At 42.2% G+C, this 25,277-nt stretch overlaps 1 protein-coding gene across 1 annotated transcript in view; it reads right to left on the bottom strand.

The window, feature by feature from the left end:
- GABRG3 (gamma-aminobutyric acid type A receptor subunit gamma3) overlaps nt 1–17,181 on the bottom strand; it is an 833,483-nt gene extending 816,302 nt beyond the window's left edge. The window contains exons 1-2 of the mRNA XM_027956997.3: nt 17,129–17,181; nt 8,459–8,607 (exon numbers count right to left, since the gene is read on the bottom strand). Coding sequence (XP_027812798.3) covers nt 8,459–8,607; nt 17,129–17,181 — 202 coding nt within the window. The remainder of the gene's footprint in view (nt 1–8,458; nt 8,608–17,128) is intronic.
- Between the last annotated feature and the right edge of the window lie 8,096 nt (nt 17,182–25,277).

Below are 25,277 nucleotides of genomic sequence, written 5' to 3'. Positions count from 1 at the left end.
GGAAATTAGTAACATTTTCTCGGTCTTCCCTTTCCATATAAATGCATAATTGCTGCACACTTCCCATACTGGGTAGGCCTTTTATGTAATTATGATGGGAAAATTGTGGTCACAACTGAATTTATGAACCCAAGCAATAGTAATCTGATGTACTGCTCACTAAATAAATACCTTAAAACAAGAAGGAAGTTTAAGAGAATTTTTTTCCCCTGCTTCATCATATGGAAAAGGCAACTGAGACACAGGAAGGTAGTATCACAGCTCCCGGACTGCGCAGGACATGCATCTCCAAGACCCCTGCACATTACAACATCAGGATTTTGAAATTCTATGCTTACTGAGTGGGACTGGCGTAATTCTACGTCCTGATACAGATAAACTAGAGAGGAAGCCTCAAATCTGGAAAAACACAGGGACAGCAGCTAGGGCAGTATGAGGGCTGGCAAGCTGCAGGGCTCTAAGTAAAACTGAGCTCCAAGGAGAAGAGGGAAACAGGCCACAGTCCAGCTGCACTCTACGAAAAACGTTCACAACAACCTCAGCGTTCGGACCATCACCATCAGCAGGCATGCATCTCTCTCCTGGCCAAGAACACTGTTCTTGTCTTGGTCTTTTTTAATGTATCAATTGTTAAATCAAAAAAAAAAAAAGATAGAAAAACTAGACAGAAAATTGGCAAAGATATAAAACTCAACAAAACCATTAAACAACAAGATTCAATTCCTCCAGTAACAGAAGAATACAAATTCTTTACAAGCACCCATGGAACAGTCACACACAAAAAAAACATATCCCAGGTCATAAATTAAATAGCAACAAACTGTAAAAATTTTTAAACTTATAAAGAGCATGTTCTGTAACCACAATGGAATTAAGCTAAAAATTAGTGATAGGTAACAGAAAAACTTCTAGACATTTGGAAATAAAAAATATACTTCTAAATAGTACATGAACTAAAGGGGAAAAAAATCTCAAGGGTAGTCAAAAATACATTGAACTGAATGAAAATGAAAACACAAACATCAAAATCTGTGAGATACAGCTAAAATAGTACAGAGCAGGCAACTTAGAGCACTAAATGCTTACATCAGAAGTCTCAAGTTGAGACTCTAAATGCTACCTCAAAGAAGAAGAGCAAAATAAATCCAAGAAAGAAGAAGAAAGTAAAAATAATAAAGATTAAAAGTAAAATGTAATAAAACTGAAAATAGAAAAATAATGAAACAAAAGTTGGTTCTTCAAAAAGGTCAGTGGAACCCACCTCCAGCAAGATGACAAAGAAAAAAATGACAACACAAATTACCAGTACCAGGAATGAAGCAAGGAACATTATTGTTGGCCCCACTGATATTAAAAGGATTATAAAGGATTAGCAAATAGAACACAGCAACATATAAAAAGAGTTTTTTAAAAATATTTATTCTTAAACATGATAACTAGGTGGGGTTTATCCTAGGGATGCAAGGCTGGTTCAATATCTGAAAACCAACCAATGTAATTCACCATACAGCAGGACCCCTACATATAAACGTTCAAATTGCAAACTTTCAAAAATGCAAGTGTGTGTTCCATCAACATTAGGCATATGTGAAGTTGCAGCTTACCCTCTGTCTTCTGTTGCTAACGATCTTTCAGTTCTACGGTCTCCCCGCTTCTCACACTCCTCCAGTCAGTAATGTTTTCTTGCCTGTTCACTCGATGTCACATCCTGTATGCCACCTGTTATACTGAACTATTGTGCTTTTCAAGGTACTGTACTGTAAGATTAAAGTTATTTTATTTGTGTGTGTGTGTTTGTTTTTTATGTATTATTTGTGTGAAAAGTATTCTAAATCTATTGCAGTATAGCACTATATAGCCAATTGTGTTAGTTGGGAACCTAGGCTAACACTGCTGTACTTATAAACAAACTGGGCTTACGAACACACTCTCAGAATGAAACTTGTTCATAGGTACGGGACGTGCTGTATTAGCTGCCTTAAAAAAAAAAAAGCACATTGAATATCAATTAATGCAAAAAATGTATTTGGCAAAGTTCAACACCCATTCCTGATTTAAAAAAAAAAAATTATTTCAGAAAATTAGAAATAGAAGGAACTTTCTCAACTTAGTGAAGAATATACATAAAATATATCTAGCTAACATCACACTTAATAGTGAAGACTGAATACTTTTCCTCTAATATCTGGAACAAAGCAAGATGTCCACTCACACTACCACTATTCCTGTAGCATTGGAAGTGCTAGCCAGTGAAATAAGGCAAGAAGACCAGTAATAAGAGGCATGCAGATTGGAAAGCAAGAAATAGGTCTCATTTGCAGATGATATGATGATGTACACAGAAATTCTCAAGGAACCTATCAAAAAAAATTTCCTAACATCAGTAAGTGAGTTTGGCAAGTCAGAGGACACAACATTAACTTATATAAGGTAACCATACTGCTGTATACTAGCAATGAACACAGGGAAAAATAAATTTTAAAATATAGTGTTATTTACAAGCACTCCAACACTGTGAAACAGCTAGGTGAAAATCTAACAAAATATTTTTAGAACTTGTATACCAAAAACTGCAAAACATTGAATGTAAGGAAATAAACAAGATCTAAATAAATGGAAAGATATACCATGTTTATGGATTAAAATACTCAGCGCAATAAAGATGTCAGTTCTTCCCAAACTGATATAAAGGCTTAACATGAGATTTTTTTTCACTTATAGATAAGATAGCTCTAAAATTAATATAGAAAATATATACTAAAATAATTTTTAAAAATAAAGTGACTGAATTAATTTTACCCAATTCCAAGACTTATCATACATAGCTGCAATACTCAAGACTGCAGGTTGACACAACGATAGACACACAGATAAATGGAAGAAATTAGAGAAACCAGAAACAGCCCACAGAAGTTGAGCCAACTGACTTCTGATAAATGTGCAAACATAAGTCAAAGAGGAAGGATAGGATATTATCACCTTTTCAACAAGTGATAATAAAGTAACTAGAGATTCATAAGCAAAAGGAAAAGAAACAAACTTAGCTATAAACCTCACACATTGATTTTCTATAACAGTTAATTCAAAGCTGAAAATGAATTAAATGTAAAACATATATTAAAACTTTTAGAAGAAAATAGGAAAAAAATCTTTAGGAGTTAGGGATTTATGAAGAGCTCTTAGACATTACTCTAAAAGTATACATTCCCACTGTTGGCAGGAATGTAAACTGATGTAGCTACTATGGAGAACAGTATGGAAATTCCTTCAAAAACTAGGATTAAAATTATCATATGGCCCAAAAATCCCACTACGTGGTATGTACCCTGAGAAAACCATAACTGAAAAAGATATATATATCCCCATGTTCATTGCAGCACTATTTGTCACAGCCTAGAGTATGGGATGGGGTGGGAGGTGGGAGGGGGCTTCAAGGAGGAGAGCACATATGTACACCTATGGCTGATTCATGCTGATGTACGGCAGAGACCAACACAATATTGTAAAGCAATTACCCTCCAATTAAAAGTAAACCAAAAAATGCTTGCCACACACAAAAAAAGTATATTCCATAAAAAGTAAAAAGAAAATCAATAAATTGGACTTCTTCAATATTAAAAACTTTTTTTCTTTGAAAGACCCTACTAAAAGGATGGGGGGGGGGGAAAGCCATACAAAGAGGGAAAAAAATCTGAACACTTCATCTGGCAAAGGAATCATATCTAGACTGTAGGAAGAACACTTAATAAGGCAGGAGAAAAAAATAAATAAAGCAAAATACTCCAACTTTTAATGCAGCAACTAATATGAGGAAACATTTTGATGAAGAAGATATACTATTGGTAAATAAGTGCATAAAGAGAATTCAATAGCACTAACAATCAGGAAAATGTAAATCAAGACAACAAGGCAATATCAAACTATTGGACATACACACAGTAGAGTAGCTAAAACAAAAACCTGTGACAGTACCACCTGCTGGTGAAGATACAGAGAAACTAGATCTCTTACACCTTGACAGTGGGATAGAAAATGGTACATAAACTTTGGGAAAGAGTTTGACAGCTTCTCCCTGGTGGCTCAGACGGTAAATCGTCTGCCTGCAGTGCGGGAGACCTGGGTTCAATTCCTGAGTCAGGAAGATCCCCTGGAGAAGGAAACGGCAATCCACTCCAGTAATCTTGCCTGGAAAATCCCATGGACAGAGGAGCGTGACAGGCTACAGTCCATGGGGTCGCATAGAGTCGGACACGACTGAACGACTTCACTCACTCACTCACTCACTTAAAAAATAAACCAATATTTATCACAGGACCTGGCAATCACATTCCTGGGCATTTATCCCAGAGAATAAAATCTTGCATCCACACAGATACCAGGAATAGAAGCAACATACCTCAACATAATAAAAGCTATACATGACAAACCCACAGCAAATATTATCCTCAATGGTGAAAAACTGAAAGCATTTCCCCTAAAGTCAGGAACAAGACAAGAGTGCCCACTCTCACCACTACTATTCAACATAGTTTTGGAAGTTTTGGAAACAGCAATCAGAGCAAAAAAAGAAGTAAAAGGAGTCCAGATTGGAAAAGAAGAAATAAAACTCTGTTTGCAGATGACTAGATCCTCTACATACAAAATCCTAAACACTCCACCAGAAAATTACTAGAGCTAATCAATGAATATAGTAAAGTTGCAGGATATAAACTTAACGCACAGAAATCCCTTGCATTCCTATACACTAACAATGAGAAAACAGAAAGAGAAATTAAGGAAACAATTCCATTCACCATTGCAATGAAAAGAATAAAATACTTAGGAATATATCTACCTAGAGAAATAAAAGACCTATATGAAAGAAATCAGAGAGGATGCAAATAGATGGAGAAATACATCATGTTCATAGATTGGAAAAAATCAATACAGTGAAAATGAGTATACTACCCAAAGCAATCTATAGATTCCATGCAATCCCTATCAACCTACCAACGGTATTTTTCACTGAACTAGAACAAATAATTTCACAATTTGTATGGAAATACAAAAAACCTAGAATAGCCAAACCAATCTTGAGAAAAAAGAATGGAACTGGAGGAATCAACCTGCCTGACTTCAGGCTATACTACAAAGCTACAGTCATCAAGACAGTATGGTACTGGGACAAAGACAGATATATATATCAATAGAACAAAATAGAAAGCCCAGAGATAATTCCACACACTTATGGACACCTTATCTTTGACAAAGGAGGCAAGAATATACAATGGAGAAAAGACAATCTCTTTAACAAGTGGTGCTGGGAAAACTGGTCAACGACTTGTAAAAGAATGAAATGAGAACACTTTCTAACACCATCAGTTCAGTTCAGTTCAGTGACTCAGTCATGTCCAACTCTTTATGACCCTATTAACTGCAGCATGGCAGGCCTCCCTGTCCATCACAAACTCCTGGAGTCTACCCAAACTCATGTCCATTGAGTAGGTGATGCCATCGACCATCTCATCCTCTGTTGTCCCCTTCTCCTCCTGCCCTCAATCTTTCCCAGCATCAGGGTCTTTTCAAATGAGTTGGATCTTCGCATCAGGTGGCCACAGTATTGGAGTTTCAGCTTTAACATCAGTCCTACCAATGAACACCCAGGACTGATCTCCTTTAGGATGGACTGGTTGGATCTCCTTGCAGTCCAGGGGACTCTCAAGAGTCTTCTCCAACACCATAGTTCAAAAGCATCAATTCTTTGGTGCTCAGCTTTCTTCACAGTCCAACTCTCACATCCATACATGACTACAGAAAAAACCATAGCTTTGACTAGATGGACCTTAGTCGGCAAAGTAATGTCTCTGCTTTTCAATATGGTATCTAGGTTGATCATAACTTTCCTTGCAAGGAGTAACGTCTTTTAATTTCATGGCTGCAATCACCATCTGCAGTGATTTTGGAGCCCCCCAAAATAAAGTCTGACACTGTTTCCACTGTTTCCCCATCTATTTGCCATGAAGTGATGGGACCAGATGTCATGATCTTTGTTTTCTGAATGTTGAGCTTTAAGCCAACTTTTTCTCTCTCCTCTTTCACTTTCATCAAGAAGCTCTTTAGTTCTTCTTCACTTTCTGCCATAAGAGTGGTATCATCTGCATATCTGTGGTTATTGATATTTCTCCCAGCAATCTTGATTCCAGCTTGTGCTTCCTCCAGCCCAGTGTTTCTCATGATGTACTATGCATAGAAGTTAAATAAGTAGGATAACAATATGCAGCCTTGATGTACTCCTTTTCCTATTTGGAACCAGTCTGTTGTTCCATGTCCAGTTCTAACTGTTGCTTCCTGACCTGCATACAAATTTCTCAAGAGGCAGGTCTGGTGGTCTGGTATTCCCATCTCTTGAAGAATTTTCCAGTTTATTGTGATCCACACAGTCAAAGGCTTTGGCATAGTCAATAAGGCAGAAATAGAAACTCAAAATGGATTAAACATCTAAATGTAAGACCAGAAACTATTAAACTCCTAGAGGAAAACATAGGCAAATCACTCTGTGACATAAATCACAGCAGGATGTGTGACCTACCTCCCAGAGTAATGGAAATAAAAGCAAACATAAACAAATGGTACGTAATTAAACTTAAAAGCTTTTGTACAACAAAGGAAATTATAAGCAAGGTGAAAAGACTGCCTTCAGAATGGAAGAAAATAATAGCAAATGAAGCAACTGACAAAGAATTAATCTCAAAATATACAAGCAACTCCTGCAGCTCAATTCCAGAAAAATAAACAACCCAATCAAAAAATGGGCCAAAGAACTAAACAGACATTTCTCCAAAGAAGACATACAAGTGCCTAACAAACACATGAAAAGATACTCAACATCACTCATTATCAGAGAAATGCAAAGCAAAACCACAATGAAGTATCATTTCACGCCAGTCAGAATGGCTGTGATCCAAAAGTCTACAAACAATAAATGCTGGAGAGGGTGTGGAGAAAAGGGAACCCTCTTACACTGTTGGTGGGAATGCAAACTAGTACAGCCACTATGGAGAACACTGTGGAGATTTCTTCAAAAATTGCAAATAGAACTACCTTATGATCCAGCAATCCCACTGCTGGGCATACACATGGAAGAAACCAGAATCGAAAGAGACACGTGTACCCCAGTGTTCATTGCAGCACTGTTTATAATAGCCAGGACATGGAAGCAACCTAGAGGTCCATCAGCAGAAGAGTGGATAAGAAAGCTGTGGTACATATACACAATGGAATATTACTCAGCTATTAAAAAGAATGCATTTGAATCAGTTCTAATGAGGTGGATGAAATTAGAGACTATTATACAGAGTGAAATAAGCCAGAAAGAAAAATACCAATACAGTATGTGAGACAGTAAAAGAGACACAGATGTATAGAACAGTCTTTTGGACTCTGTGGGAGAAGGTGAGGGTGGGATGATTTGAGAGAATAGCATCGAAACATGCATATTATCATATGTGAAAAAGATCGCCAGTCCAGTTTCAATGCATGAGACAGGGTGCTCAGGGCTGGTGCACTGGGATGACCCTGAGGGATGGGATGGGGAGGGAGGTGGGAGGGTGGTTCAGGATAAGGAACACATGTACACTCATGGCTGATTAGTGTAATGTATGGCAAAACCACTACAATATTGTAAAGTAATTAGCCTCCAAATAAAATAAATAAAAAATAAACAGTAAAGCTTCTGAATCATAAGAAAATATTTTCATGTTATCAGTACAGATAATATTTCAAAAAATGATCATTATGTTAAACTATATTAAAATTCATAGAGTTTATATTTCGAAATATACATTAGAAGTGAAAAAGTAATATATAGATTGGGGAAAAAACCCTGTATGCTTACTAACGCACACAGTCATTTTATTTGTAATAGACAAAAACTGGGAATAACCAATATGTTCCTCAATAAACATTAAACAAACTATGGTCCGTCCATAGCATGGAAGATTACTTAGCAATAAGTAAAACAAACTACTGATACATGCAACAACTTGAATGGATCCCAAAATCACTTTGCTGAGGAAAGAAAAGCCAACCCGAAAAAGTCAGGTACTAAATGACTGCACATAGGCCCCATTCTCAAAATGACAAAATCATAGAAATAAGGACTAAATTACTGGTTAACAGGTTGGAAAGTTTGGAGGCGCGAAACAGATGAGACTCTAAAGCAATAGCAGGAAGGGAAACTTCATGGTGATGAAACCGTTCTGCATCTCAATTACAGTATCATTACACAGACCCACATGTGACAAGACAATGTGGAGCCATGTACACACACTCTGCCAATGTCAACTCTTAGTTCAACACCCATGAATTGCGTGACTCTGCACTATCTTTGCCACTCCCTGAGAATTCATAATTACTTAAAATTAAAACTTTAAAAATATATCACACTATGTTTCCTACTAAAATAGCAAACATCACTCACTTCCAATATCTGGCCTCAGCTTCTTATCATATTCTCTTAGCAACTTGTTGAGAATAAGAGTCACATCTGTGTCTTGGGATTTCGGAGCCAAGACCCACTTTTGGTTTGATGATGAATCTTCATATTCATCTTCTTCCACCTTCCTGGTCCTGTAATTTCAGCACAAAGTGTGACATGTAAGTTGTAGCAATGATTCCAGTAATTGTCTTAAGCTTTGGCCCACCCAAGCACCACTGAAATAGGTAGAAAATCCCCAGTACATTCAGTCCATTCAAAAAATTACCTCTAAAATCTTAAAAGTAAAACAAAACACACAAAAAGGAATCCAATAAGAAGAATGCCAGTGCTATTAACATAACATGATCCTTTCATTAAATGTCATAAAAAATTCCAAGTCCATGTTAAATCATAGACATCATAATAAGTAATCCAATACATGAAGGCCAACAAGCAGAGAGTCAGCCTTCCTTATATCAACCCTGAGATCTTCTGAAGGTCAAGGCAAGAACAACTGGCAGCTTCCACTTCTCATTGCCAAGACCTCATTTTAGCTTAAGGTGAACAGCTTCTGCAGAATGCACTCACTGAAAATAGTTGAGTCTGACTCTGTGCTTCTCATGGAGCACCTTTGGTCTAGGCAGACACAGGGACATAAGGAGGTGATATCCTCAGCCAGCACCCATGTGGGGTGCCAAGGAAGAGATATTGGTTGGTAAATACTCTGGTAATTTCACATACCTCCTACCACACAAACTGATTCACCTCGTACAGAGTAGGCTTGCTGTTATTGTTCAGTCACTCAGTTGTGTCTGACTCCTTGTGACCCCGTGCACTGCAGCCCACCAGGCTCCCCTGTCCTTCACCATCTCCCAAAGCTTACTCAAACTCATGCCATCCAACCATCTCATCCTCTGTCATTCTCTTCTCCTCCTGCCTTCAATCTTTCCCAGCATCAAGGTCTTTTCTAATGAGTCAGCTCTTCACATCAGGTGGCCAAAGTACTGGAGCTTCAACTTCAGCATCATATTCAGGATTGATTTCCTTTAGGATGGACTGGTTGGATCTCCTTGCAGTCCAAGGGAATCTCAAGAGTCTTCTCTAACACCACAGTTCAAAAGCATCAATTCATTGGCACTCAGCCTTCTTCATGGTCCAATTCTCACATCTATACATGACTACTGGGAAAACCATGGCTTTGACTATATGGACCTTTGTTGCCAAAGTAATGTCTCTGCTTTTTAATATGCTGTCTCTTTCAATTTCATGGCTGCAGTCATCACTTGCAGTGACTTCGGGGCCCAGGAAAATAAAGTCTCTCACTGTTTCCATTCTCTCCTCATCTATTTGCCGTGGAGTGATGCCATGATCTTCGTCTTTTTGAATGTTGAGTTTTAAGCCAGCTTCTTCACTCTCCTCTTTAGTCTTCATCAAGAGCTCTTTAGTTCCTTTTCTCTTTCTGCCATAAGGGTGGTGTCATCTGCACATCTGAGGCTATTGATATTTCTCCTGGCAATCTTGATTCCAGCTTATGCTTCATCCAGCCCAGCGTTTCTCATGATGTACTCTGCATAGAAATTAAATAAGTAGGTTGACAATATACAGCCTTGATGTATTCCTTTCTCAATTTTCAACCAGTCCAGAGTTCCATGTCCTTTTCTTACTGTTGCTTCTTGACCTACATACAGGTTTCTCAGGAGGCAAGTAAGGTAGTCTGGTATTACAAAAATTAAAATCTTTCTAACATGTCTTTAGCATTTGGCCCTTTAATAGATGAATCCAAATGAATGCTGAGCATCAGAATCTGTCCCAAGAAGGGCTGAGCCTGACAGCCACCTCTCCCGGGTGTACTTGAATGGAAAGGCCTCAAAATGACAAGGTAGTTTCTTTAGTGAATGAGGCCATCTCAGCAGCACAGCAATTTGGGCCTGGAAAGAGGAGAGTCTCCTCTGCAAAGCAGCACTTCTAGGAGGCCTGCCATTTACCAATGCAAAAAAGCCTGTCACACACACAAAAAAAAAAAAAAAACAAGAAAACTTGTTCCTTCATGGCTTGTCAGTATGTGCACCATAATGACATATCTTCCTTCATAAAAGACAACAAAATAGAAAACAGAAAATTGCATTGAGGTTTATTTGTCCTGATTAAGTATAAGCTCGTTTCTGTTTAGCTTTCCAGATGGGACCCAAAAAGGCAGCAACCTCACAAGGCAGTTGGCTTCTGGGACATATATTTGTATGTTAATTTCTGTCATTGTTCACTCACTCAGTCGTGTGCAACTATCTGTGACCCCATGGACTGCACCACACCAGGCTTCCCTGTCCTTCACTGTCTCCTGGAGTTTGTTCAAACTCATGTCCATTGAGCTGATGATTCCATCCAACTACCTCATCCACTGTTGCCCCCTTCTCCTGCCCACAATCTTTCCCAACATCGGGGTCTTTTCCAAAGAATTGGCTCTTCTCATTAGATGGCCAAAGTCTCCAATGAACATTCGGGGTTGATTTCCTTTAGGATTGACTGGTTTGAGCTCCTTGCTGGCCATGGGACTCTCAAGAGTCTTATCCACCACAATTCAAAAGCATCAGTTCTTCAGCTCTCAGCCTTCTTTATAGTTCAGCTCTCCAATCCATACATGACTACTTGAGAAACCATATTTTTGACTATACAAACCTTCGTCAGCAAAGTGACATCTCTGGTTTTTAATATGCTGTATAGGTTGTTCATAGCTTTTATTCCAAGAAGCAAGCATCTTTTAATTTCATGGCTGCAGTCACTGTCCGCAGTGATTCTGGAGCCCAAGAAAATAAAATTTGTCACTGTTTCCTTTTCTCCCCATCTATTTGCCATGAAGTGATGGGACTGGATTCCATGATCCTTGTTTTTTGCACATTGATTTTTAAGCCAGCTTTTACATTCTCTGCTTTCACCTTCATCAAAAGGCTCTTTAGTTCCTTTTCACTTTCTGCCATTTGGGTGGTATCATCTACATATCTGAATTTACTGATATTTCCCCCAGCAATCTTGATACCAGCTTGAGATTCATCCAGCTTGGCATTTCACATGATAAAATCTGCTTATTGGAGAAGGAAATGGCAACCCACTCCTGTATTCTTGCCTGGAGAATTCTATGGGCAGAGGAGCCTGATGGGCTGCAGTCCAAGGGGTCACAAAGAGTGGGACACGACTGAGCAACTCACACACACACACACACACACACACACACACACACACACACACACACACTCTGTATATAAGTTAAATAAGCAGGGTGACAATGTACAGCCTTGAGTGTACTCCTTTCCCAGTTTTGACCAGTCCATTTTTCCATATCCGGTTCTGACTATTGCTTCTTGACCTGCATACAGGTTTCTCAGGGGACAAGTAAGGTGGTAAGGTATTCCCATCACTTTAAGAATTTTCCATAGTTTGTTGTGATCCACAGTCAGAAGGCTTTAGCATAGTCAATGAAGCAGATGTTTTTCTGGAATTCTCTTGCTTTTTTTATGCTCCAACAGATGTTCACGATTTGATCTCTGCTTCCTCTGCCTTTTCTAAATTCAGCTTGTGTATTTGTTCTCGGTTCTTGTACTGTTGAAGCCTAGCTTGACGGATTTTGAACATTACCTTGCTAGCATGTGAAATGAGTACAATTGTGTAGTAGTTTGAACATTATTTGGTATTGCCCTTCTTTGGGATTGGAATGAAAACTGACCTTTTCCAGTCCTGTGGCCACTGTTAAGTTTTCCAAATTTGTTGGCATATTGAGCAGCACTTTAACAGTATCACCTTTTAGGATTTGAAATAGTTTAGCTGGAATTCCATCACCTCCACTAGCTTTGTTCATAGTAATGTCTCCTAAGGCCCTCTTGACTTTACATTCCAGGATGTCTGGATGTAAATTTTTAGTATAGTCTAAATTATCTGTAGGTTTCCCTGGTAGCTTAGTGGTAAAGAACCTTCCTTCTTATGCAGAAGACACGGGTTGGATCCCTGGGTTGAGAAGATCCCCTGGAGATGGAAATGGCAACTCATTCCAGTATTCTTGCCTGGGGAATCCCATGCACAGAACAGCCTGGCGGACTACAGTCCATGGGGTTGCAAAAGGTAAGGTAAGGTAAGGTGAAGTCGTTCAGTCATGTCTGACTCTTTGCGACCCCGTGGACTGTAACCTACTAGGCTTCTCCATTCATGGGATTCTCCAGGCAAGAATACTGGAGTGGATTGCCATTTCCTTCTCCAGGGGATCTTCCTGACCCAGGGATTGAACCCGGGTCTCTCACATTGGAGGCAGATGCTTCAACCTCTGAGCCACAAGGGAAGCCCAAGTTGGACACAACTTAGCAACTAAACAACAACAATATAACATAATATTATAACATAACTATAATATATAACATCTGTAAAATCTTATGTATATGTCATATGGTATGTACATGAGTCTTTTAATGAGCGTTAACTAGCTTTAACATAGATCAGAGCAGTATCAGCCTAGTTCTGTATGAATATATACACAAACATGAAGTTCTCATAATAGTACATGGCATATATCTTGAAGATTGAATTCATTTAACTTTTCCCTTGGCTAAGATCCCCTGGAGAAGGAAATGACAACCCATGCCAGTACTCTTGCCTGGAAAAATCCCACAGAGGAGCCTGGTAGGTTAAAGTTCATGTGGTCACAAAGAGTTGGACACAACTCAGTGACTAAATGATAACAACAATATTAAACTATAATTCTATTTCTTGACAGAAAGCTTAGAATATATATATATTCCACAGAACGATAAATTGCCATGGATTTTTTGCCCTGAATATTCACCATCAATAGGAACTTAAAAAACTTGGGACTGATATTCAAGAAGTGATATGCTTCATTTAATTACTGGTAAGACTTTTTACTTTTATAAATAACATTATCAAACCTAAAATGTTACAGAATAATATTTTATTTATCAAGAATATTAATTTTATCATCTTTAAAAGAAGCGGGTTGAAGAAGGACATGGATTGCTGGGAGCCAACCACCGCCCACAGGCCTGGCAGCTCAGTCCACAGCAAAGGCGCTCGGGACTCTGTGGGCAGAGGGACGGCTCACCTGGGCAGGATCACATGCAGCACCCTCAGGACTCCTTCCAACTCGCCCACAGTGCAGCCCTCTGCCCCTCTGGAGTCTCTCTGTCTTTCCCCTCCTGCCCTCCCTCAGAGACAGCTTACTAGTACAGACCGGACCATGCTTTCCACACTCTGCATCTTCTCTTGCCCCAACACTCATATGTACACAGAAGCACACTAACTCTTCATCAGTTCTCTGTATGCACAGCATTAGTTTCTGAAAAATACTTTGAGCTACTTCAATAACAGGTATTATAATGTGACTAATTCTCCCTCTAGCGGTGAAGTGGTGATGGGTGTTTTCCTGAAATTGCGTAAGATTCCTGGTTCAGGGTAGGTGAAGGGGAAGACAAAGAAAAGGACAACAGCAACATCTTTTCAGCACCTTCCCCTTCAGAAGGTGGAATGGGGCACCTGCAGTTCTGTGGCTGGGTTGTGGGGAGAGCAGGTAGACACAGACTGAGATGCTCTGGGCCATCACTGGGCTCCTCCCAACCCTGAAGCCTCATCAGTTTGTGCAGGACTTCAGAAAAGGAAATCAAAGCTTCTCAGCACTAGGGGCAGACCACCAGCCCTACAGAAAACCTTCCCTTTGTAGAGAACCCAGTCTCATCTCAAGGACTCATCAGAATATGAATAAAACAAAAATGTTCTGTTTTTCTACATTCCAAGTCAGTTATATATAATATTAACGAATGTTCTGTTATCAGGATTGTTGGATCCTAAATGCCATCATTAGCTTTTTCTTAAAAACAAATTAGCGATAAACTTACAGATCAGCCCTCAGATGGTATTTTCATGTCTTACACCTTCTCTTCAACTGCAAGGGCAGAGACAAAGCTGGATGTATCCGCAAACATAAAAAGGAGCTCCTAAACTTCAGATGGCACTTAGCCATTCACTTAAGGTGTCACTAAGCCCCAGGTGTGACTTAGTGCTTTTAATGTAGAATAAGCTCTGCCAAGGGTGTCAGAACGGGGTGCATTGCTCTCCACAGAGCTGCCAACCTACCACCACACAGCACAACTGTCAGAACCTTCTCTGGGGCTTTTAAACACCAGGAAGGCAGGCCAGAGCACAAATGAGAACTCTCTCAGAATTAATAACAGTTTTGAACAGTGAGGACTGCCCTGGTGGCTCAGATGGTAAAGAATCTGCCTGCAATGCGGGAGACACATGTTCGATCCGTGGGTCAGAGAGATCCCCTGGAGAAGGGAATGGCAACCCACTCCAGTATTCTTGCCTAGAGAATTCCATAGAGAAGAGGAGCCTGGTGGGCTTCAGTCCAAAGGGTCACAAAGAGTCAGACACGACTGAGTGACTAACACTTGAAAGGTGATGCTGGTCACTGGATTACTTCACATGTCTGTAACCCATTCAAAGAGCAAAGATACTTTCAAAGAAGAGACATATAGCAATAACATTAGTTTAAAACTTGGATTATTTTTAACTGATATGCAACTTCTATTACCAAGGCCATGGAATCAACCCAGACAAAGAATATATTAAAGTTGTCACATCTGCTTTGGCAAAATGGAAGAATGAGAATACCCAAAGACTGTATGTGTCTTTAGGAACCCCTAGACACCTGAGTGCTTCATGTCATACACCCAGGTATCGTCCTACTAAGCACATAAAGTAATGAGAACAATGAGCAGATTTCCTTCTAACATGTTAAGTATCTGTAGATCCAAACAGTTGATTTTCTAACCCTCAACTGCAGGTCACTTCATCCAGTCAGTAGCAGTAGGAAATTCAATTAGACATAACCTCAGATTGAGATATGACCTGGGACATCTACATTACGCCTGGTGTTGTTTGTTTCTAAACAGAGATACATCCAAGCACGGTCAGCCTCAGAGGGCACACTTCCATTTCCTTCCCAGCTTGTTCCTTAGACAGGAAGCAGCTTCAGTTGAAGGACCAAGGAGTGTGCTGCCTGGCTGAGAGAGTTTCCAGTGAGTCTGCCTTCCCCAGCACATACAATCCACCTTTCTTACTTTCAACTCTTTGCAAAGACCAGCGGTTTGTGGCAGGGAGGAACATGACTCTCTTCCTCACAGTCTGTCAAAGGGAGGAAGGGAGAACTATGACCCTTCCAAATTCACATCTTGTAGGATTTGTTAATGTGCCTTCCTAGTTCCTCAGGGGGCTTCCCTCAGTGGCTCAGGGGTGACAAACCCTCCTGCCAATGAAAGAGCTGCAGGTTCAATCCTTGGTTCTGGGAGATCCTGTGGAGAAGGAAATGGCAACCCACTTTAATATACCTGCCTAGGAAACCCCATGGACAGACAGAGCCCAGTGGGCTACAGTCCATGGAGTCACAAAAGTCAGGCACGACTGAACAAGTTCCTCAGTACTCCACGAATATGAATGAACAGGCAAGACCTCCCAGCACTGCACGCTGACACCTGCAGAGCTTATGACCCACAGGAAGGCTCTCAAGCTCCCCGACCTAGGAAACGAAGAGGGTATCAACTGTTTGGGGAGTCGAGGTGCTTGGAGATTCTTGGGGTCCTGAGGGCAGCAGAAGGAAGGGAGCTGCTCTAATTTTTAAAGCACAGGGCAGTCTCTAGGCTCTTGACCAGAGATCAAATCCGAGACAGAATTAAAGGAACCAAACCCAGAATATCCATTTATATTTACAGCAACAGGGTTTAACCCTTCTGGTCCCACTGTCCTTACATCCTCATGAGCCATCTTCATCTCCTCCCGAATTACTTTTAAGCTCCCATCAGCTGGTTGGTGTGCTGGGAGGAAGGGTAAGGGTGTCTATGGTAAGGTAATTTCCCACAGGTATTAGGTAGAAACCTCATTATCAACTTCAGAATGCTTGCTTCATACGGGGAGGTTTATGCATGCTGATGCATGTGAAAACGGCTCATACGGAAGGGGTGCTTATGTGTAGCGTGCATGTGTTCACAGAACCTGGGAGGGGAATCCTTTCCGAGAAGCAGAGCTCCTGGCTGCCCAGCATGCCCCATCCTCCTCCGTCTGTCTCCAGCCCTGCTACTCCTCATAAACACCGCTTTAAACTGGGCCGCTCGGAAACCTGACTCCAGGGTCCCGGGAGATTTCAAGGAGGGAAACGATACAGAACGGTGATGTGTGTGTGTGTGTGACATACAGAATGTTGGTATGTATCTGTGTGTGTGTATTCGCGCGCCCGGGGGCGCGCGCGGAACCCTGAAACACTTGGGGGAGGGGGAGGAGCGAGATAAAGAGGTAGACACCGGCTTCCCCCAGTGCTGCTGGGCTTCGAAATCCCTTAAACCCACCAGACCTTACAAGGTTCAGGAGAAAAGCCCGTTAGTCTCGGAGTCCCCGCGCTTCAGGCTGCAGAGAAGGCTGCGGTCGCCTAGCCCGGAGAGGCAGACGGCCGTGGCCGAGGGAGACGGGACAGGTAAAGCGCCTGCGACTCCCCGTCTCCTGCCCGCTCGGCCCCGGCGGGAGACGCCGCAGCCCAGACGACGATGCCCGGGCGCGCCTGGCACTGGGGACCGACGGAGAGCGCGCCGCCGCCCGCCCGCCAGGCTCCGCACCCCGGGCGCCACTCACCGCGCGTGCAAGCCGGAGAGCAGGCAGAGGAGCAGCAGCAGCTTCGGGGCCATGCCGCCGCGGAAGGGGGCGCGGGGTCGGCGGCCCCAGGCCGAGCGAGGCTCCCTGCGGGGCGCGGGCCTCCGCTCCGCGGCTTCTCCCGGCCCTCGCTGCCTCCGACGGCGCCGGGCCTCTGCGGCGGGACAAGTGCGGACTCGGGCAGCGGCCGCGCCCCCGACGGCCGGCGGGTCTGCGCGCGCCTCCGCGGGGCCCACGCGGGACGCCGGCCCCGCCCGCGCCCCGGCGCCGGGTCTGCGCAGCGGGCTGGCGGGTGCGGGCGGTTCGCGGCCCGGATACCCGCGGCCCCGCGCCGCCCACGGCGCCAGAAGCGAGAGCCGCGCCGCGCGCAGATGCCGGGCGGTGGGCTCTACGCCGGCCGCGCGGCCGCCGCGCCCGGGGGTGGGGCGGGGAGGCGGCCGCTCCTCGGGCGGGCAGCGCCTCCGAGGCGGCCTGGGAGGGGAGGAGTTCCCCCAATTACACGGTCGACAGTGCGCGAGGCCAAGAGAGGTTTCAATGGACCCTGAGCGTGAGGCCGGGAAAGGGGCGGGGAAGCTCTGGGTTCCCGCCCGGAGCCTAAGAGAGGGTCCTAGAATTGGCACCCCTTGGTCTAGAAAGACCCCTTGGTTTAGAAGTCCCGAAAGGATGCTCCCTTCCAGGCATTCAACACCGCATTGTGGTTCTCTGCGTTCCCAGACCTCCGAGAACGTCCCCACCTAGGCGCCCTGGCGAAGGCGCGAGATGGTCTGCTGAGCAGCCAGTCCTTCGCACACGTCGTGCTAAATCGACTGAACCTCTTCAGTGCACTGCTGAGATTGTGTATGGAAAAGTGGCTCGCTGGGCAGTACTTTGTAAAAAGGAACCCCGGAGTGTACCTTTCACACAGAGAGACTAATACATACCGATGGCAGCAGTAGTGAAAGAGAATGTTGAAGGTTGGAGACCAAGACCTCTACCTAGATAAAAGCAAAAGACATGTGGTTGAAGTATAACACGCAGCTCATTGAACATAGACTCAGACTGAAAATTACATTTGTTTTCATTAGTAATAACCGTTCAGAATGTTATTCTTTCGCTTATAATTATTACAAATCAGCATACCTTAGACTACATTCAGTAAGAAGTTGGCTTTTATATTGGGGGAAAAAATAGGTCTTAGAAAGTATTTTTTTTTAAATTCTGAACTACTGTTCATAGAATTATAAGGATGTGATGTTTCTTTAATATACTGTCAAACAGCTGTGTTCTTAGGATATATGCAAGGGTAAGTAGAAAATTGTCTGTTTTTTTCCTCTCTATTTCTGGGTTCACCAGCATGAACGTGGTTACAGAGTAAAGTTGTTGATGATAAGGATATATAGATATATAATAAATAGATAGGGGCTTCCTGGGTGGTGATAGTAATAAAGAACCCACTTACCAGTGCAGGAAACCTAACAGATTCAATTCAATTCAATTCCCAGGTTCAATTCCTGGGTCAGGAAGATCCCCTGGAAGAGGGCATGGCAACCCACTCCAGGATTTTTGCCTGGAGAATCTGGACAGAGGAGCCTAGTGGGCTACAGTCCATGGGGTAGCAAAGAGCTGGACATGACTGAAGCAACTTACCACGCACACATAGATAGATAGACAGACAGATAGATGTATGTATATATAGGGGGTTTCTCAAGTGGAGCTAGAATCCCAGGGACGGGGGAGCCTGGTGGCCTGCCGTCTATGGGGTCGCATAGAGTCGGACACGACTGAAGCAACTTAGCAGCGGCAGTGGTAAAGAACCCACCTGCCAATGAAGGAGATGCAAGAGACCGTTCACTCCCTGGGCAGAGAAGGTCCCCTGGAGGAGGGCATGACAACCCACCCCAGTATTCTTGCCTGGAGAAGCCTATGGACAGAAAGAATCCCATGGAGCCTGGCGGGCTACGGTCCACAGGGTCTCAGAGAGTCAGATGTGACTGAAGCAACTTACATAAAGTGTGTATACAGATACACTTTACCAGTCAAGCCCTTGGCCTTCTTTGTTTTGTCATCTTCCTATCTCTGTCTCTGTCTCTGTGCCTTGAGCTTGCTCCAGCTCATCCTTTCCTGGGGTCCTTACGACATTCCCCACTGCCTTCCACATTTTTCTCACTCAGGTCATGACGCTAAGAAGACTCCCAGTCTTCCTACATTCTGCCACTTTCAACAGCGTCAACACTTCTTCCAGCTTCAAGGGAATATGAACATTTATCATACTGTACTCTAATATTTATAGAGAAGGCAATGGCAGCCCACTCCAATACTCTTGCCTGGAAAACCCCATGGAGGGAGGAGCCTGGTGGGCTGCAGTCTATGGGATTGCTAGGAGTCGGACACTACTGAGCGACTTCACTTTCACTTTTCACTTTTCACTTTTATGCATTGGAGAAGGAAATGGCAACCCACTCCAGTGTTCTTGCCTGGAGAATCCCAGGGATGGGGGACCCTGGTGGGCTGCCCTCTATGGGGTCACGCAGAGTCAGATATGACTGAAGTGACTTAGCAGCAGCAGCAGCAGCCCTAATATTTCATTTTCTCTATCCAACAATTAAGTTGAGCGTTTCAGAAATCAGTTAGATGATCATCTATTTGTTAATTGCTTTTGAAATATGTTGTCTCCAAATACTTATGTGTGCTATGAGAAAACTGCATGCAAAAAGAAACAGTTCATCTATGCCTCAGTTTTAAACACAGTAATAGGAACTTGAGTAAAATAACTATCAGACATTGATAAATGAACTAATTTTAACTCTCACAACACTATACCCATTCAAAGAAGGATGAAACACACAGAGAAATTGTTATTCCACAGCTAGGAAGTTGAGGACTGGGAGTTAACACCCCAGCAGCAGGTGCCAACATTTCTTAATCACGATGCCATACTGCTTCTCAGGTGAATAGGAGCTCAGTAAACATTTGTTGCTTGGTTCTTCGACCAATGTTTCAGACTCCTTGCTGTATTCTTTATAATCTGAACATGACTACAGATGCTTTCAAGTTGTTTGTAATAGAAACAGACGGATACTTGAATGTATTTGCAAAATTTCAGTATAATGGCAAGTGTCCAGGGAAGTTTTTACAATACAAACAGTGGAAAAGAAAATGTGATTTCTTTATTGTTTATTCTTTTCCTTTCTTGCATATTTTCAATCTGTTATCATGATCTCTTCCAGCTGTTGACTCCATTTATTACACTTAGCCGGTCAGCTTGACAGGTTTGAATATTTTACCATAGAAAGCACCCCCTTCCGTGGTGCTGTCTGAAAAAAGATTTTTTTTTTTTTTAAGCTAAATGAGTTGAAGAAAGGCAAATTCAAAGCAAGCTTCCTGGGCAGAAGTGTGAAAGCAAAATTCAAGGTCAAGAATCTACACCCTTCAAAGGAAAATCTTTCTGGCTTTGATTTTCCTGCTTTGCCCAGCTTAACCAGCTTGGAGACAGGGGACGGTGTGGCGCAGCAGGCGGGGAAGAGAGGGGCAAATAGTGAGAGAAGGAGGAAGGTGTGGGGGGCGGGGGCGCGGGGTGGGGGGCGAAGATGCTTTACGGAGCATGCGCAGTGCTCATTCTCCGTTTTTTTGTGTGGAGATTTTATTGCCTCAGCCCTCTCCGTCCTCAGCTCTAAAGAAGCTGATCATTTGGTTCCACTTGGGCGAGCAGCATTTGCATTCCATTCCCCTAGTTAGCAGGAAAGGGGAAATGAAAAGTAACCTGAGAGGTGAGGATTGGAGCACATGCACTTCTGAGAGTATGGAACACTCTCCAGTGATGCGTGCAGTTTGTTTCAAGTGTTGGCATCTGATCCAGATTCAAGGCTTCTGCGGAAGACCTGGGCTGGCCGCTGCGTCTGGCTGGAGCCTGGAAAGAAGAGCCCTAGATGGCGGCAAAACTGGATTACCTGTACTTGAGACCCTCTTGTAGCTTCTCCAACAAATACTTCAGAATCCCTCCTACAGGTGCGAAGAAGGCGGCCAGCTATGGTGCGGAATATAATTGAATTGCTGCCTCAGCTGGTCTTATTCTTTACGCTTCTGGGTTTTCTCTTTGAATAAAATCTCTCACACTCTCAAAAGTATACTTCTGAATTGTATTACGATGTTTCATGATTTAAATAAAAAAAAACTTTCTTGCTCAACTTTTAAATAATTTTGTTAATTTATTTTTAATTGAAGGATAATTGCTTTACAGTAGTGTGTTGGTTTCTGCCAAACATCGGCCTGAATCAGCCATAGGAATACCTATGTCCCCTACCTCCCACCTCCCTCCCCACCACCCCTCTAGGTTGTTTTTATTGAAGAGGGCAACCAGGATGAGACAGTTGGGTAGCATCACTGACCAGGATGAGACAGTTGGGTAGCATCACTGACTCATGAATTTGAGCAAATTCTGGGAGATAGTGAAGGACAGGGAAGACTGGCATGCTGCAGTCCGTGAGGTCTCAAGGAGTCGTACATGACTGAGTGACTGAAAAACAGCAACAATTCACATACAACAAAATGCACTCACCTTAAATGTATGAGTCAACGTGTGTTCACATATGTATATACCATATGGATAAGAATAGCATGTGTTTATCGCCCAGATTAAGATAAAAAACATTTTCCCAAAGCCCTCTCCTGGGTGCTGAGCTAGCTTTGGGACCAACACCAACTCTGGCAATCACTATTCCATGTTCCATCGCAATGGACTGATTTTGCCTGCTCTTGAATCTCACATGGAATTGTGTAGTGTGTCCTAAATTACCTCTGGCTCTCTCGTCCAACATAATGTGTTCTGGATGTATCCACAATGTCACAGGTAGCAAGCATCCATTACTTCTTAGTCTGCTTGTGGTATTTCACTGTGGTATTCAATATGGCACACAGTATTTAGCTGACATGAACATACTCATGCCTGTCTTTTGGTTTGGCATATGTGCTGATTTCTCTTGGCTATCTGACTAAAAATGGACTTTTTAGATCACAGGGAGGGCGTTTTTGTTTAGTGATAATAAACATTACTAGAGATTTCCAAAGTAACGCTATCCATTACCACCCATTGTCTGTGTATGAGCTCCATCAGATCAGATCAGTTCAGTCGCTCAGTCATGTCCAACTCTTTGCAACCCCATGAACTGCAGCACCCCAGGCCTCCCTGTCCATCACCAACTCCCAGAGTTTACTTAAACTCATGTCCATTGAGTCATTGATGCCATTTAACCATCTCATCTTCTGTCATCCCCTTCTCCTCCAGCCTTCAATCCTTCCCAGCATCAAGGTCTTTTCAAATTAGTCAGCTCTTTGCATCAGGGGGCCAAAGTATTGGAGTTTCAGCTTCAGCATCATTCCTTCCAATAACACTCAGGACTGATCTCCTTTAGGGTGGACTGATTGGATCTCCGTGCAGCCCAAGGGACTCTCAAGAGTCTTCTCCAACACCACAATTCAAAAGCATCAATTGAAACATCAATTCAAACACCACAGTTGAAAAGCATCAATGAGCTTTGTATGTAGCTGTAAAATGTGACCTCCTCATTCTGAGGTAAGAGATAGATGTGTGCCTGAGCTGGGCACCTGGTATTTGTTCGAGTGGAGTAAAACCGAGCCTTTGTTCTCACCCAGGCACTTCAAGGACAAAGCTAGTGGCAAAAGTTGAGTCCTGCTATAGTAAAGAGATAAGGTACCCACTCCTGAGGTCCAGGAAGACTTCCCTATCTGCACATGTGCAGGAAAGCTCCTTGAGGGTCAAAAAGGGAGAGTGCCCACCCTGTAATAAGTGTGTACATGTACCCACAGGTCTCTACATTGAAATCCATCTTAGAAAAAAGTTGTGCAAGCATCTTGGGGAGGGTCCTAGGACTAGTGAGATGTGAAGAAAAAAGATAATCGGCCAAAGGTAAACAAGACCCAGAAGGACTGTCCAATATAAGTGATTTAAATCAACTTTTTAGTGCCTTCCTCATTGAGGACACCCACACTCCTCTCTGGTTATCTTCCTCCCCATTCAGGATGCCTGCATTCCTCAGTGGGTGTGTATTTCTGCCTTGCTTGTGTCTTAAATACATAGTTTCTCTGTATACTCTCCCATACATTGTACTGTGCCTCTAATCATAAACTTTGTACCTGTTTTTATAGTTTTTACCCCCTTGAGACATTCTTGCTTTCAGATGGAGGAAAGAGCCAGGGAAATTTGCTTTTACCTTCTGACCGCTGGTGGTCTCGTGGCCAGAATACCTGGTTTTTATCCAGGTTACCCAGGTTCAATTCCTGGGCAGGAAACTAAGGCCTCCCTTCAGGAATGCTCACTGCTGTCTCTCTGAGATCAGTTTTGGTTGGTTATAGCCATTCTGATATTTCATTCTGGTTTTAATTTCATTGAGCTCCTTTCAAAGTCGTGAAAGTGAAAGTCGCTCAGTTGTGTCCGACTCTATGTGACCCCATGGACTATACAGTCCATGGAATTCTCCAGGCCAGGATACTGGAGTGGGTAGCCTTTCCCTTCTCCAGGGGATCTTCCCAACCTAGGGATTGAACTCAGGTCTCCCACATTGCAGGCGGATTCTTTACCAGCTGAGCCATGAGGGAAGCCCAAGAACCCTGGAGTGTGTAGCCTATCCCTTCTGCAATGGATCTTCCTGACCCAGGAATCAAACCAGGGTCTCCTGAATTGCAGGTGGCTTCTTTAATATCTTCTTTTAGAAAGTATCATCCAAGTCTCTTTCCCATTTTTAAGCTAGGCTGTTTGTCTTCTTTTTGTTTGTAGAAGATTCTGGCGTTTTTGATATGAGTCTTTTAATGTGTGTGATGAATATCTTCTCTTGGTTGATGGTTTGCCTTTACTCTCTGCAAATAGAGTCTTTTAATAACCGTATTGCCTTGCATGCTAGTTAGCAAATCATTGCCTATCCAGAGGTTATAAAGATAGTCTGCTGTGTTTTCTTCTAGAAGCTTTAGAAGAAAGTTCCTTTTAGGTCTAGGCTTCATTTTGAATCAATTTTAATATATGGTTGAATTTATGAGTCAATATTTTATTTACTTCCATTCTGATAACCAATTGATTTAACAGGACTTATTTAAAATGCTATCTTTTTACCACTCAGTTTGTATAAATCATGTGACCATATATGAATGCATTTTTATGAGCTGTTCTCTTGATCTATTTGTCTATACTTGCATCACTGCCACTTTTTTACTAGTATAACTTTAAAAATTGAATTTAATATCTACTTTTTAGTACTTGAATTTATCCTCTTGGCTCTTCTTGGTTCTTCATTTCTGAATGTCAGCTTGTAAAGTTTTCCAAAATCTTAAAAGACTACTTAATATGAAATATTCACAAGTTTAAAAAGAAATGTGTAAGAATCATATGAAAATTTCCATATATTATAATCTACAGTCCACAGTCTAATTTTGTTAATTGTTCCAGTTATATCTTCAATATCATTTTCCCCCAACTGGTCCAAAATCCTATACAGGATAACACAATTATTGTCAGTTATCATGCCTTTTAGTCTGCTTTTAATCTAGGGCAATTGCTTGGCCTTTTGTAGCATCATGACAGTTTCCATAGAGACAAGTGATTTTATAGAATGCATCTCAGTTTGAGTCTGTCTGCTGTTTCCTCATGATCAGATTCAGGTTATGTATTTTGGGCAGAGATACGATATAAGTAATGTTGCTTTTCTCAGAGCACCATAACAAGGGCAAGTAATGCTGGTTTGTCCTACGGTGGGTCATGTTAATCCCTTGGTTAAATTAGTATCTGCCAGCCTTCTCCCCTGTGAAGTTGCTTTTTCCTTCTTATATTGTTAAATATTCTTTGGAGGGGATTCTTTAAACATATTTAAGCATTTTAGTTTTAGCTTTCATTGATGATTCTTGTCTGCTAGCTGTAAAATGGAGAACTACTAACTCAATTGTTTCTTCTGCATTTATGAATCGGTATTTTATGGTGAGGAAGCACTTCCCTGCTTCCTCTATTACTATTTTTGATATGAACTCATGACTTGTGTTACTCAATGCATTTTACTCTGTCACTGTTCTTATTTATTGTTATTCTCAAGGTATCCAAGGTTGAAAGAGCAGGGGCCTCTTTAACCTGACACCTGGCTCCTTTTAGCATGTC

Source organism: Ovis aries, chromosome 18 (genome assembly GCF_016772045.2).
Source record: "Ovis aries strain OAR_USU_Benz2616 breed Rambouillet chromosome 18, ARS-UI_Ramb_v3.0, whole genome shotgun sequence".
Lineage (NCBI taxonomy): Eukaryota > Metazoa > Chordata > Mammalia > Artiodactyla > Bovidae > Ovis > Ovis aries.
Note: the sequence above shows the minus strand (reverse complement) of the source record. Positions and strands in the feature narration are given on the sequence as shown.